This window comes from Moschus berezovskii, chromosome 4 (assembly GCF_049115385.1).
Source record: "Moschus berezovskii isolate FMDL1 chromosome 4, NW_MosBer_1.0, whole genome shotgun sequence".
In the NCBI taxonomy this organism is placed as follows: Eukaryota; Metazoa; Chordata; class Mammalia; order Artiodactyla; family Moschidae; genus Moschus; species Moschus berezovskii.
This window is the reverse complement of record NC_142463.1, coordinates 1,059,246-1,072,207: the sequence shown is the minus strand read 5'-3', so window position 1 is coordinate 1,072,207 and position 12,962 is coordinate 1,059,246. Positions and strand designations below refer to the sequence as shown.

The 12,962-nt window shown below is 56.5% G+C and overlaps 2 protein-coding genes across 5 annotated transcripts in view; one reads left to right on the top strand and one right to left on the bottom strand.

Annotated features, from left to right (window-relative positions):
• ANKMY1 (ankyrin repeat and MYND domain containing 1) overlaps nt 1–1,612 on the bottom strand; it is a 57,639-nt gene extending 56,027 nt beyond the window's left edge. Inside the window, exons 1-2 of the mRNA XM_088835040.1 lie at nt 1,527–1,612; nt 914–1,064 (exon numbers count right to left, since the gene is read on the bottom strand). Of these exons, the coding sequence (XP_088691166.1) occupies nt 914–1,047 (134 nt within the window). The 5' untranslated portion in view covers nt 1,048–1,064; nt 1,527–1,612. The remainder of the gene's footprint in view (nt 1–913; nt 1,065–1,526) is intronic.
• A 6,390-nt stretch (nt 1,613–8,002) lies between these two features.
• DUSP28 (dual specificity phosphatase 28) lies at nt 8,003–12,201 on the top strand. 4 transcript variants are annotated; one of them, XR_008682880.2, is made up of 3 exons: nt 8,003–8,512; nt 8,722–8,934; nt 10,277–10,418. XR_008682880.2 is itself a non-coding variant. In XM_088835051.1 (2 exons), exons 1-2 carry the CDS (start codon nt 8,120–8,122, stop codon nt 10,424–10,426), a joined length of 543 nt encoding a protein of 180 aa, XP_088691177.1. In that variant the 5' UTR covers nt 8,003–8,119; the 3' UTR covers nt 10,427–12,201. The 4 variants fall into 4 exon arrangements, 2 of the variants coding, with proteins under 2 accessions (XP_088691177.1, XP_055259829.1); XR_008682879.2 differs by having other exon boundaries at nt 8,722–9,044; nt 10,277–10,415; XM_088835051.1 differs by lacking the exon at nt 8,722–8,934 and having other exon boundaries at nt 10,277–12,201.
• The last annotated feature ends 761 nt before the right edge of the window (nt 12,202–12,962 follow it).

The following is a 12,962-nucleotide window of genomic DNA, read 5'->3' as shown; positions in this document are numbered from 1 at the left end:
GGCACGGGGCTAGGGGGCTCGTCTGGGGGCCTCTCTCCTTGGCTTGACATTCCATCTGGACAAGGACAGCAAGCTTCAGGCCTGAGGGGACCCAAGAGCAGCTTGAGAAACAGCAAGCTGACCAGCAAGATAGACAGATGGGAGGACCCTGGCAGGGGTGGGGGCACAGCAAGGGTCAGAGCAGGCACCAGGGCAGGTTGCTTCTTTGTTGCTCTTACTGTCTCAAAGTGCACATCCTGACTTAAAGTGGGCCCATGCCTAGCCCATCACACACACACCCACCTGTCTCCCAACTCTAAAGGGCTCTCTGGGGTGCTGCAGTGGGGTGTCTCAGGGCTGGCTGGGGTGTACACACACGGGAGCCCTCAGGCTCTGAGCCCCTCCACCAGCTGGCCCTCAGATGCCAGGCGTGAGCCACAGACACTTGAACAAAGCACCTGCCCGATGGTGAAGGGCTGCGGCTGCTGTGAACATGTGGTTATTTGTTAACCACATGAAAGGATAGGGACCCTCATGCAACAATGATAAAGGCTGGGGGCTCAGAACTGGTTTGTTTTCCTTTTTCTTACCTGTACCTGTGGGTTGAATTGTGTTCCTTCCCACGTACCCTACACCCCAAATTCATGTCAGAGTTCTAACTCCCAGGGCCTGGCTGTGTGACTGTGTTTGGAGTCAGAATCTTCACAGACGCTGTCTCCAAATAATCAATTTATGTAAATAATCAAGTTAGAGGTCATGAGAGTGGGCTCTAGCCCAGTGTGACTGAGGTCCTTTTATCAATAAAAGGGGAAGTCTGGACGCAGGGAAACGCACGGCGAGAAGACGAGGTGACGACTCGGAGAGAGGACAGACGTCTACAAGCCAAGGAGAGGGGCCAGCCAAATTCCACACCCTCGCGGGAGGGCTCCCTCACCGTTTGGCGCCGAGCATGGAGCTCTCCAGGGTCCCGGCGGCCGCAGGCACGCTGCCGCCTTCCTCCACTTGGTTTTCAGAATTGCCAACCTTTGGGACCTCGTCATGTGGGACCAAGGAATAACGATATTCCATGTCTCTCCTCTTTGAACCTGGAAACAAAGTCGGGGAACCACATTCTCCCTCGGGGTTCCTGGCGGGCGCTCGGACCGCCGACAGAGAAACAAGGACTCCTACCCTAACACGGCGGACGCCCGGATCCTGTTGGAACGCCCCCCATCCTCCGCAGGAAAACCCCCTCCAACGCCCGAGGGTGTCCCTGAAACCAAGAAAGACAGCCTGGGCCACCCTCCCGCGACCTTAAATTAGGGCCACGTTTTGGGCCACAGACAGCGGGCCCCTCCTCCCCGCGAGGGCCTCGGGAGACGGGGCGGCGAGGACGCGGTCCCCACGCAAGCCGGCACATTAAACAGCCTCTCACACACGTCGGGCCCCAAACCTCCTGTCCGCCCCTCCCAGGGAGAAGGGCGGGCCGGGCCCACGGGGCGTGGGGCCCATCGCCGCCTCCGCGGAGCTCGGGGATGCCCCCGCTCATCCCCCTAACAGGGCCGCACCGAAGCTCAGGGAGCTCTCACCGACCGCACAGGGTCCGCGCAGGGCTGTGGCCAACGCAGCGCAGCCGCGCCGGCCAGCCTGCACTCTACCCTGCTCCGGGTGCAGAAGAGTCAGGTTTCCCTGGAGACCGGGCCACCGCCCACGTGCCCGGGCTCCGCCAATCCCCGCGCCCGCCCCGCCCCGGCCCCGCCCCGCCCCGGCCGGGCCACGCCCCCTGGCGTCAAGGCGCGGCAGGGCCCCGCTCTGTGACCTCACAGAGACCCCCGTCCCGGCCGCCCGCTCCCGCTCCCCGCCCAGACCCTCACCCCGGCGTGCTGAGCCCGGGCCGGCCGTCTCCACCGGGACACCCATCTCGAGGTCAAGCGGGGCACGGTGAGTCGGCCTCTGGACCGAGCCTCCCGGACTGCAGAGCCGGTTGGTGGCTCTGTTAGTGTTTACGGAAGGCGCCGAGCTCACAGCCCGGTGAGGAGGCAAGATCGGGGGCGGCCGGGGTCACGGGGGAGCCTTTACGGGGAGAAGATGCCCAGGTATGGTTTCGGGGGATGGGTAGGAGCTCTCGGAACAGAAGCGAGCACATCTCAGACAACTGGACGAGAAGCAGCGGGGAGCAGCGCGAGGGCTTTCCGCGGCTTCCTGGACAGAGAAGGGGCCTCTGGAGGCGCAGAATGGAAGTTAGGGCCGCGGAAAGGGATGACAACAGCTGATGCCCCGGCCGCCCCCGCGAGCTGCAGTGGCCCGAAGGCGGCTGTACCCGGACCCCAGGGTTCCGGGGGCGCTCCCCCCACCCTGCAGCCTGTCTCCCAATTCATCTCTTCTCCCCTCGGCCCCTCAGCACCACCTCGTCTCCTAGAGCCCTTCTCTACCCTTAATCCTTCCCCTCACGAGCCCTCTTTGCCCTGCTCCAGCTGTCGCTTGTGAAGCTGAGCAGAGACAAACGGAGCCACCTTTAAACTTTGTTTCTGAAAAGAGAAAAAGTCACCTAAAATTTCCTGTTAAGGCATACCATCTGTTATGGGTTGAGCAGTGGTCCCCCCACCCCGCCCCCCAAATGATAAACTGAAGTCCTAACCCCTGAGAATGAACCTTATTTGGAAAAAGTGTCTTTACAGATGTAATTGAGTGACGACCAAACAACTGGTCTCCTTACAAGGAAGGGGATTTGCAGACAAAACACAGAAAAATACATTTCTGTTCTTTGAAGCCTACTAGTTGGTTGTGATGCTTTGTTACATTCAGCTCAGTTTAGTTTGGGTGCTCAGTCATGTCTGACTCTTTTCGACCCCATGGACTGCAGCATGCCAGGCTTCCCTGTCCTTCACCATCTGCTCTAACTCATGTCCATCAAGTCGGTGATGCCACGCAACCATCTCATCCCCTGTCTTTCCCAGCATCAGGGTCTTTTTCAATGAGTCAGTTCTTTGCATCAGGTGGCCAGAGTATTGGAGTTTCAGTTTCATCATCAGTCCTTCCAATGAATATTCAGGACTGATTTCCTTTAGGATGGACTTGTTTGATCTTCTTGCAGTCCAAGGGACTCTCAAGATTCTTCTCCAACACCACTTCAAAAGTATCAGTTCTTTGTTACATTGATTCTAGGAAACACATACTCTGCTGTATTCTGTTGGTTCCCACTCTTTGCAACCCCACAATCTGTAGTCTGCCAGGCTCCCTGGCCATGGGATTGCCCCAGCAAGAATACTGGAGGGGTTGCCATTCCTCCTCCAAGGGGGTCTTGCCTGCTCAGGGATGGAACCAGCATCTCCTGCAGCTCCTGCATTGCAGGCAGATTCTTCACTGAGCAACTGGGAAAGCCCCAGGCAACTCACATGAAAGACTCTTTAAACAACAGCTAACAGTATTTGTTTTAGCAAACCTTACAATTTCAGAAGACTGACAAAGCAATTCTAAATACTAAAATATGGCCACAAAAGAAAAGTTGTTCTGGAAGCTTCTATAAACTGGAAAAAACACAATATAAAATGCTGAAATGTTGCTTATGTTCATAAGAATATATGCACTGGTATTTTTAAAAAAAACAAAGATTAAAAAGCCTTATTTCCATAAGTTGATATAAATCCTAAAATGATGCTAAAGAGTATATCCAAAAAGAAAATTTTCATAGGAACAATATGTTAATATTCATTGACAATATTCAAGAATAACAGTGTAAAAGCTTTTGGTGACTTGGCAAACTTGACAAAAGTTCAGCGAACTGACCTTTAGGACAACTGCCTTTCAGCGCGTTCGGTGCTCACGTTGCCAGTCACTGCGTTTGCAGCCTGAAAGTGCTGGCTGAGCGGATCACAGTTACGAAACTACTGAAGCATGACGGGGGTGGGGAAGCAGGGTGGCGTTTCTGTTAAAATTCAGTTGAAGGCTTTGAAAAGTCAACAAAACTCACTTTAAAAAACTGCTATCAAACTAGATGCATGGCAGACAACTGCAAAGGATTTATGCGGGGGAGGGGGGGATCTTTTAAAAAATCCCAAAAGGATTCTTTTGGCAGATTGTTTCTCAAGCGCTTTTAAGTTCACAGGAAGAAAAGAAAGGAAACTGGAAGGCACAGCCAGGAAGCAAGTGCACCAAGAGCAAGCCTCCGCTGGCCCACAGAGAAAAGCTTTACGTGGCTTTCTATACTGACCAAATCACGGCTGCATTCTAATCTTGTGTCAGAAGCACTGCGGCACAGGGTAGCGCACAGCTTCCTGTGTCTCGCTCCTAGAGCTTCCGGTTCAGCAGGTCCGGACTAGACAGACCCTGAGATGTGCACTCCTACCATGTTCCCAGATGCTGCTGAAATCTGGACCACACTTTGAGAACCACTGGGCCAAGGCCTAGTGGGAAGCTGGTTTCAACTGGAAAAAATGCCCAAGCTGAGAATCTTTTCAGTTCAGTTCAGTCGCATCTGACTCTTTGCGACCCCATGAACCGCAGCACACCAGGCTTCCCTGTCCATCACCAACTCCCAGAGTTCACTCAAACTCATGTCCATCGAGTTGGTGATGCCATCCAACCATCTCATCCTGCGTCGTCCCCTTCTCCTCCTGCCTTCAATCTTTCCCAGCATCAGGGTCTTTTCCAATGAGTCAGTTCTTTGCATGAGGTGGCCTAAGTACTGAAGTTTCAGCTCCAACATCAGTTAAGTTCTTTTGGGGGCAAAATAAGGGTGATGCCCTGGGTGACAGCGCCTCAGACAGCTGAGAAGCCGCTCTGGAGAGGCATGGGGCGAGCGCTGTCATGGAGGCGACTCTGGTGAGGACGGGGCACATGCGGCCCAGCGCAGACTGTTTGCAGGCTACTGCTAGTGACAAGGAGCAGACGCCGCCATGAAGGATCCGAGTGCCTTTTTAGATGTGAGAAAATGCAAGAATTGGGCTCATAAAATTTCTTCTCCTAAAAACATAACTGTCTGAAGAACTGTTCTGCCAATTTTCCCCAGAGCACAGAGTGCCTCCATTCCCGATCTCCACCCTGAACTCCTTTCAGGAGATGTTGAAGGTCAGCAGCTGCAGTGGCTCATTATTTAATCCTTGTAGAGGTGGATGGCAAGGGGAACAGAGAGAAAGGAGATAGATGGACAAAGCAGGAAGGGCCTTGAATGCTGGGTTAAAGACAGGCGCATCACAACATTTTAAACGAGGGCAATGCAATCAAAATGTGTGCTCTAAATGAGAGGTCCCCAGGCTTTTTGCCTGGAGCCCATTGCGACTCCCCATTTCATAGCACGACTCAAAAAATGTGAGCGAGGGAAGACTCACTGTGCTGCATGCATGCACCCTAACATTTTCACGCAGTCTATTCTTTTATAAACCATCTTACTAAAAAATAAAATATAGGTATGACCCAAAATACTAATACCAGTTCAGTTCAGCCGCTCAGTCGTGTCCGACTCTCTGCGACCCCATGAATCACAGCACACCAGGCCTCCCTGTCCATCACCAACTCCCGGAGTTCACTCAGACTCATGTCCATCAAGTCAGTGATGCCATCCAGCCATCTCATCCTGTCGTCCCCTTCTCCTGCCCCCAATCCCTTCCAGCATCAGTCTTTTCCAATGAGTCAACTCTTTGCATGAGGTGGCCAAAGTATTGGAGTTTCAGCTTCAGCGTCAGTCCTTCCAGTGAATATTCAGGATTGATTTCCTTTGCAACCCACTAATGGATCCTGCCGACCTGCTGAGTCAGGACCAATATTCAGAAACTCAATGCTTTAAAAAGTGTATTCTGGCTACAGTGAGAAAGGCTAGAAGGCTCCCTGGAGGAGGATGGTGCAAAGTCCAGAAGAGTGTCCAGTAAACAAACATACCAATCAAAAGAGAGAATGGACCTGAGATCAGTATGAATTGTTACCCATTCATTAACTCAAGGTGGTGAAAGGAGTGTGAGGTTATCAGTTAAAAGGCCTTGGAACAGAAAACTCACCTCAGACATCCAACAATAAAGGATGACTGGCTGGCTCAGGAAACCAGAGTCCAGAAGCTCGAGGCTCTTCAGTTTGGTTTGCTTCGGTGCCCAGGTGTCACTGAGGACGGTTTCTTCCATGTGGTCTCACCCAAGGCTGGCTCCCCTTTGTGGTCATAAGGAGAGGACAGGTTTCCAAACCCCTCTCCCATCTTTGGTTCATCAAAGAAAGTGAAAGTGAAGTCGCTCAGTCGTGTCCGATTCTTTGTGACCCCCATGGACAGAGGAGCCTACCAGGCTTTTTCAAGCCTACCAGGGATTTTCAAGACAAGTGTACTGGAGTGGGTCGCCATTTCCTTCTCCAGGGGATCTTCCCAACCCAGGGCTCGAACCCGGGTCTCCCAACTGTAGGCAGACGCTTTTACTGTCTGAGCCACCAGGGAAGTCCTCTTTGGTTCACATGACAGCCCAAACCCTGTCCTGGATACATGTCACTGACCGGAGTGTCATCAGAAGCCTGATTCTGGAGCTGGGGGACCGGTACTCCCACCTAGCTGGATGGCTCCTGTGAACTCTGGAGAAATGGGAAATGAGAATCCCATCCAGGAAGTCAGAATCCCTCCTTAGGGCATAGAAAAGGACATGGATGCTGGGAAGTAGGTGACATCTGTACCTACAGCCAGTGAAGACCTGGTTACAGACCAACATTGCAATCTTCAGCTCAAGGGAGAGCCCCAGGTAGCAAAAAATATCTGACAGTTACCAAGCTTGGTAGCTTTGGCTGGAATGGAGAGAATGGAGGTCACCCAGAAAGACTGCAGAGGTGCACTTTACAAGTAGTGCGTGTTCATGTGTGTTGGGGAGGGGTAGGGATGTACTAGAGCAGTGGTCTCCAACCTTTTCGGCACCAGGAACCAGTTTCATGGAAGACAAGTTTTCCATGGGCTGGGGTCAGGGGGTTGTTTGGGATGATTCGAGCACATTACATTTCTTGTGAACTTTATTTGTAACCTAACGGTGCCACCGATCTGACAGGAGGTACTGGCCCATGGCCAGAGATTGGGGATCCCTACACTGGAGAAACATTTGTGGTCCAACAGATTGAAAATCAGAAATGTTTCAATATTATTAGAATTGAAACCCCAATAACTAGATGCATACACAACTGCAAGACAGTTAATTTTCAGTGAAACCGGCCCCTGAAAGACACTGGACATCAGAAAAATATATTGAAGAGGTCTTTTTAAGTGGAAACCGTGTAACTCTTTAAAGCTACAGTAATAACCCCAAAAATAAGAAAAACCACAGAAATAATGGTCTAAGAAAAATGTAAATGCTAAGGGTAAATAGCTTTATTTTATATGACCATGTTTTACAATAAAATGCAGAAATTACACAGAGCGATTTATTAGAAAGCAGAGAACATAAAGGAATAAACATAAAGCTGTACTAAGGGGAAGGACTGATGCTGAAACTCCAATACTTTGGCCACCTGATGCGAAGAACTAACTCGTCTGAAAAGACCCTGATGCTGGGAAAGATTGAAGCCAGGAGAAGGGGACAGAGGATGAGATGGTTGGATGGTATCATCGACTCGATGGACATGAGTCTGAGCAAGCTCCGGGAGTTGGTGATGGACTGGGAGACCCGGCGTGCTGCGGTCCATGGGGTCGTAAAGGGTCGCACACGACTGACCGACTGAACTGAAGGGCATCTCACCTGGCAAATGCGCTTGTAAGAGAAGTAATGACTGCTCAGTGCCCAGAAGAGACTCTGCGACAGGGCCCCTGGCTCAGCGCGTCAGCCACAGCCTGGGAAGCCGGCCGCCAGCCGCCCGGCCCAGCTGGAACCCTCGCGGTGCGCCAGGCCCGCCAGGGGGAGCTCTCACTCCTCGCCCCTCTCAAGCCGGCCCGGGTCTGGCCTCCTGCACAGGTGAGGGCCCAGTCGACGCAGGAACGCCCGCACCTCTGCAGCCAATCAGACTCTCCCGACGGCCGCACCCCCACCGCCAGCCAATCAGAGGCGGCCTCGCCCGCTCAGGCCTACGAGGCGGGGGCCAGGGCCTCGTGGGCGTGGACGCTCCCGCACACACGCCCCGGGATTGGAGGGGCGGCCCCGGGGACCCGGGGGCGTCGGCCGGCCACCCGACGGCCCGAAGACCGACACCCGGGCCGGGCGCCCGGGAGCCGGCCATGGACCCGGAACGGGCCGGACGGCGCGCGGCCGCCGAGCCGCCGCCGCCGCCGCTCGTGCGCGTCGCCCCGTCGCTGTTCCTCGGGAGCGCGCGCGCCGCGGCCGCGCCGGAGCCGCTGGCGCGCGCGGGCGTCACCCTGTGCGTCAACGTCTCGCGCCAGCAGCCCGGCCCGGGCGCGCCCGGCGTCGCCGAGCTGCGCGTGCCCGTGTTCGACGACCCGGCAGAGGACCTGCTGGCGCACCTGGAGCCCACCTGCGCCGCCATGGAGGCCGCGGTGCGCGCCGGCGGCGCCTGCCTCGTCTACTGCAAGAACGGCCGCAGCCGCTCGGCCGCTGTCTGCACCGCCTACCTGATGCGCCACCGCGGCCTCAGCCTGGAGCGGGCCTTCCGGGTAGGGCGGGCCTTCCGGGTAGGGCGGGCCTTCCGGGTAGGGCGGGCCTTCCGGCCGGGAGCGGCGGGTTCCGCCGCCTGGGGAGACACTTCCGGACGGGGCGGGGCGCGCCCGTGGGGCGGGGCCTCCGGGCGTCGGCGGGGGCGGGGCGTCTGTGCACCTCGCCGCGAGCGCTGCGAGGGCGTCTAGCCGCAGCCACTTCTTTGCAGACCGTGAAGAGCGCCCGCCCAGTGGCCGAGCCCAACCCGGGCTTCTGGTCCCAGCTCCAGAAGTACGAGGAGGCCCTGCAGTCGCGGTCCCTTCTGCCCAGGGAGCCCTCGGGCCCGAGTGAGCCCTAAGTGGTCAGCCCTGAAGGACGACCAACCAACCCCAAAGCAGGACGCTCGGGGGTCTCCTGCATCCTCGCGGTGGGAAGACGTAGTGTATGCACTGACGGGAGGCTGGGCCGTCCTCTCCTGCTTCATGTTCCGCGGAGTTTTCATTTCCTGCCGCTTCCCAAAGCTCTCTGTCCCCGCTTGATGGTGGTGTAGGGGTATGTCCGCAGAGAACTGGGGAACCGTTCCTCCCCTGGTCCTCGGGTTTACTAGACAGGGCTTGATCAGGAACATCAAAACCACTCGAGAAAACTTAGCCAGAAACACCTTTACTACAGAGAGGTGGAGGGCGGGGAGCCACGGTCAGGAGATGGGGAAACCACAGCAGTCACGAGGACCTGCCCCCCTTCCACATTCAAGCCTGCCACCAGCTCAGGCCACGCTGGCTTTCGAAAATAGACTCGTAGCTGCTGTTACACACGGCTGTGGGTTCGAAGCTCTGTGACAGACCACTCAGCTTGGGCTCCCTTGGGGCTGTCAGTGCCCACACCCACTTCCTACCTCACTGACCTCCCAGTTCCAGCCAAGGTCAGACCACACTCACCACGCATGTGTCTGAGCACGTTGATTACTCTGGTTCAGAGGCACTTCACCTGGGCATCCTGCAGCCTGTAGACTATTCTAGAAAATCACTCTCAACACTCCTTAAATAAGATAGAGGGGAGAGGGTAAAGGAGAAAATGCATAAGATGTGAATTACAGATGACGTAGTGCCCGGTTAACACGTGCAAGTGTACACGTAACAGAAGGACGGACGGGACACCCAGCTGGTGTGTGTCATCTCCCTTGACCCTCGGCCAGTGCCTCAGGTCCTGGCCCTCCTAGTGGGGTGTGTGGGGCCTTCATCCTGAAGGGCCAAGCGGTCCTGCCTGCACTGTGCTGTGCCCTCCGCGCTCTCCTGCACAACCCGGGAGTCCTGAGCGGCATGAGCACAGCACCCCGAGTCCCACCACAGCAAAGCCCTGCTGCCCTTTCAGAGTCAGGGTCAGGGAGTTTCCTTGAGGTCTAGTGGTTAGGATTTGGTGTTTTCACAGCTGAGGCCTGGGGTCAGTCCCTGGTTGGGGAACTGGAATCCTGCAAGCCGCACAGCACCATCCCCCAAAAAAAGTGTCAGTCACCAAGCAGAGCAACTCTGATTTGTGCCTTGAGGACCCCCAACTGGCTAAGTGGGGGCTCAGCCTCCTGTCCAGGTGTGTCCCAGATGGAAGTGCCCCGCCTGCAGATGAAGATCTCTGACCAAGCAGAGCCCAAAGGGTGCAGCTGGGAGCCTGCAGCGTGAGCGAGGCCCTGGGGTGGTTGTGAAGGGGGCCCCACCCTCCCTAGCCTTCCTGCTCCTGCGCCTGGTTTGCCAGCGATGGCCCCTGGCTCAGAGCATACCCCACCTCTGCAGGTCAGCACGCAGCCCTGCGCAGCGCCCATCTCCAAGAGCCACAGCCCTCGTCATAACCCGACTTCTGCCACCTTTATGGAGGGCTCGCCAGCTGCCGCCTACTCCCCGCAGGCCCCTCACAGCTCATGTTGCTTTTCCATGTACCTGTAAACAAGCTCCTGCCATTATCTCCATGTGGCAGGTGAGGCCGCAGTGGCTCCATCTGTAACCTCAGGCAAGCTGAGTGGTTTGCCCAGCTGGGAGGTCAGGAGCCAGGACCTGAGCTCAGATCTTTTCCCTGTGTGCTCACGGTACCCTGCTGGCACACCCCCTCACCTGCTGACGTGGCCCCAGGTGACACGGGTGCAGGGATGTCAGAGCCTGGGCCAGGCCTTGGTCCCCCAGCTCCATCTGGAGAGCTGCCCAAGTCTGCCTGCTGCCAGAGGCCCAGGCGTCCCCGGGACAGCACAGCCCCCACGTGAGCCCCATGGACCTCCTGGCAGCCCTCCCACCGCTGTGTCCACCCGCTAACAAGTGAGGCCAGGGAGCCGCTCCCCTCCCGGTGCCTGCACACTTGAACAGGGGCAGCCTGTCTGTGTCCCATCTGGAGAGGCTGGGTGCAGGGGCATCCGCCCGCCAAGCCAGTCAGGGCTGGACCATCCACAGGCTGGTGTATGGGGCTTCCCTTGTGGTCCAGTGGTTGACTCCACCTTGCAATGCAAGGGACACTGGTCCAGGAAGATCCCACATCCCGCGGGGCAACAAAGCCCGTGCGCCACAGGACTGTGGAGGCCTGCGCTTTACATCCTCCTCCAGAACAAGAGAAGCCACCGTGCTGAGAAGCCCGCACACCGCAGGGAAGAGCAGCCCCGCCAGCGTGACTCTGCAGCAACAAAGGCCCACCACAGTCAAAAAATAAAATAATTTTTAAAAAGCTGGTGCATGAAAATCCCTATGGGAAAACTCCAGCCTCTGGCAGTCCCAACTTCCGGCTCCTCTCCCCGAGGTGGATTGGGGGAGGAGGGTACATTGCAGCCACTCTGGACCTCTGTCAGCAAAGCAGCGCCCCTGACCCCCGACCCCAAAGGCACCATCCTCTGCAGGGCAGGGACGAGGTGGAGGGTGGAGACGACCACTGTTCACAGCTCACAGATGCCTTGGTCAGCTGCCTTTAGTGCTGCAAAACGGATCTGTGTGCTCCTTCAGACTGACTTGTGTTGGTTCCTTAGAAAAATGGGTGAAAGGCGTGGCCCAGGGAGGAGTGGTAACAGTTCCTCCGGACCTACACGACTGCACCTGCCCCACCAGTCCTGTGTGCAGGACAGGCCACTGGGTGTGGCCAGGGCCCTCCAGAAGAGAAGGGACAAGACTCAACCCCTGCTCCCAAAGTCCAGGGCACCAGGAGGGCAAGAAGCCCACTGAGGTTAACAGCCTGTGCAGGGGGCTGGCAGACCTGCCTGCAGGTGCTTAGGGCAGGCCGCTGCGGGTGCCCACACGTAGTCCCTGGTGGTCTTCCAGCCCCAGTCCCACTGGCCGGGAGAGGGGAAAGGATGGCTCCAAAAGGCTGGTCACGCCGGGAGTGCCATCTAAAACACTCTGCCCTTGGCCTCTGGGCAGGCGCTGGGCCCCTGAAGGCACCCAGTTCTCCCCCGTCTTGAGTCTTGGATGCAGGGCTGAACCCCTTCCTCTTAAGTGGCTGGTGATTTTGGGGCCCTGATAGGAGCTTGCATCGCCAAGGCTAAAATGACACACGGGGCAAGCTGCAGAGATGCTGCAGTGCGGGTGCTGACTGTGAGCATGGGCCCTCAGCTCGGCAGTCCCACCCTGCCCCCCAGCGCCCAGAGGGCAGGCAGGGTCACACGAATGACAGATGGAGATACGGGGTCCAGAAGGACTAAACGGCCCTCAGGGATGCCACCGAGGTTGAGGGCAGGACGAGCCAGGCCCCAGCTGTGCCACACAGAGGAGGAGCAGGGACAGAGGTGGGTGGGACTCCAGGCCAAAACGTCCTGGCTCCCTGAGGACCTGAATTCTCCCACGACAATGGAAGAACACCTTGGTGGCCCCTCTCACTTGTGGCTTTGAGACCCACCCAATACTGGTCTCAGCATCCTTGCTGGTCTCCAGCCACCCACCTCGGGCCCAGGTCTCTGGACAGGCCTGGGCAAGAGTGGAATGACAGGCTGGCCAGGTCTCCTGACTGTCCAGCACTCACCTCCTAAACAATCATCCTCCAGGGGCTGGACAGCCCTGAAGGGAGCAGAGTTCAGCAGGACTTTCCTGATGATGAAATACCTGCTCTGTCGAGTATGGCGCTACTAGCCTGATGTGTGCATGCTCACTCAGTCGTGTCCGACTCTGCAACCCCATGGGCTGTAGTCCACCTGGCTCCTCTGTCCGCGGGATTCTCCAGGACCAGAACCCTGGAGTAGGTTGTCATTTCCTTCTCCCAGGGATATTTCCGACCCAGGAATCAAACCTGCATCTCCTGTATTGGGGGTCAGATTCTTTACCACTGAGCCACGGAGGAAGCTCCACTAGCCTGACACGACCTTCCAAACACACATGGAGACCCTGAAATAGGGCTAGTGCAACTGAGGATCTGAACTTTCCATTCTATTTAATTTCAACCTAAGAAGCCTCACACATCTGAGGGTACAGTCTCAAGGTTCCAGAGCCACCACCATGCTCCACATGGCACGTAACA

Bases quoted from the DNA above. Each gene is read 5' to 3' on its own strand.
- DUSP28 (XM_088835051.1), top strand. From the start codon at position 8,120: ATGGACCCGGAACGGGCCGGACGGCGCGCGGCCGCCGAGCCGCCGCCG. The intron at 8,513-10,276 runs GTAGGGCGGGCC...CCACCTCTGCAG, and splicing joins GCCTGGAGCGGGCCTTCCGG to GTCAGCACGCAGCCCTGCGC.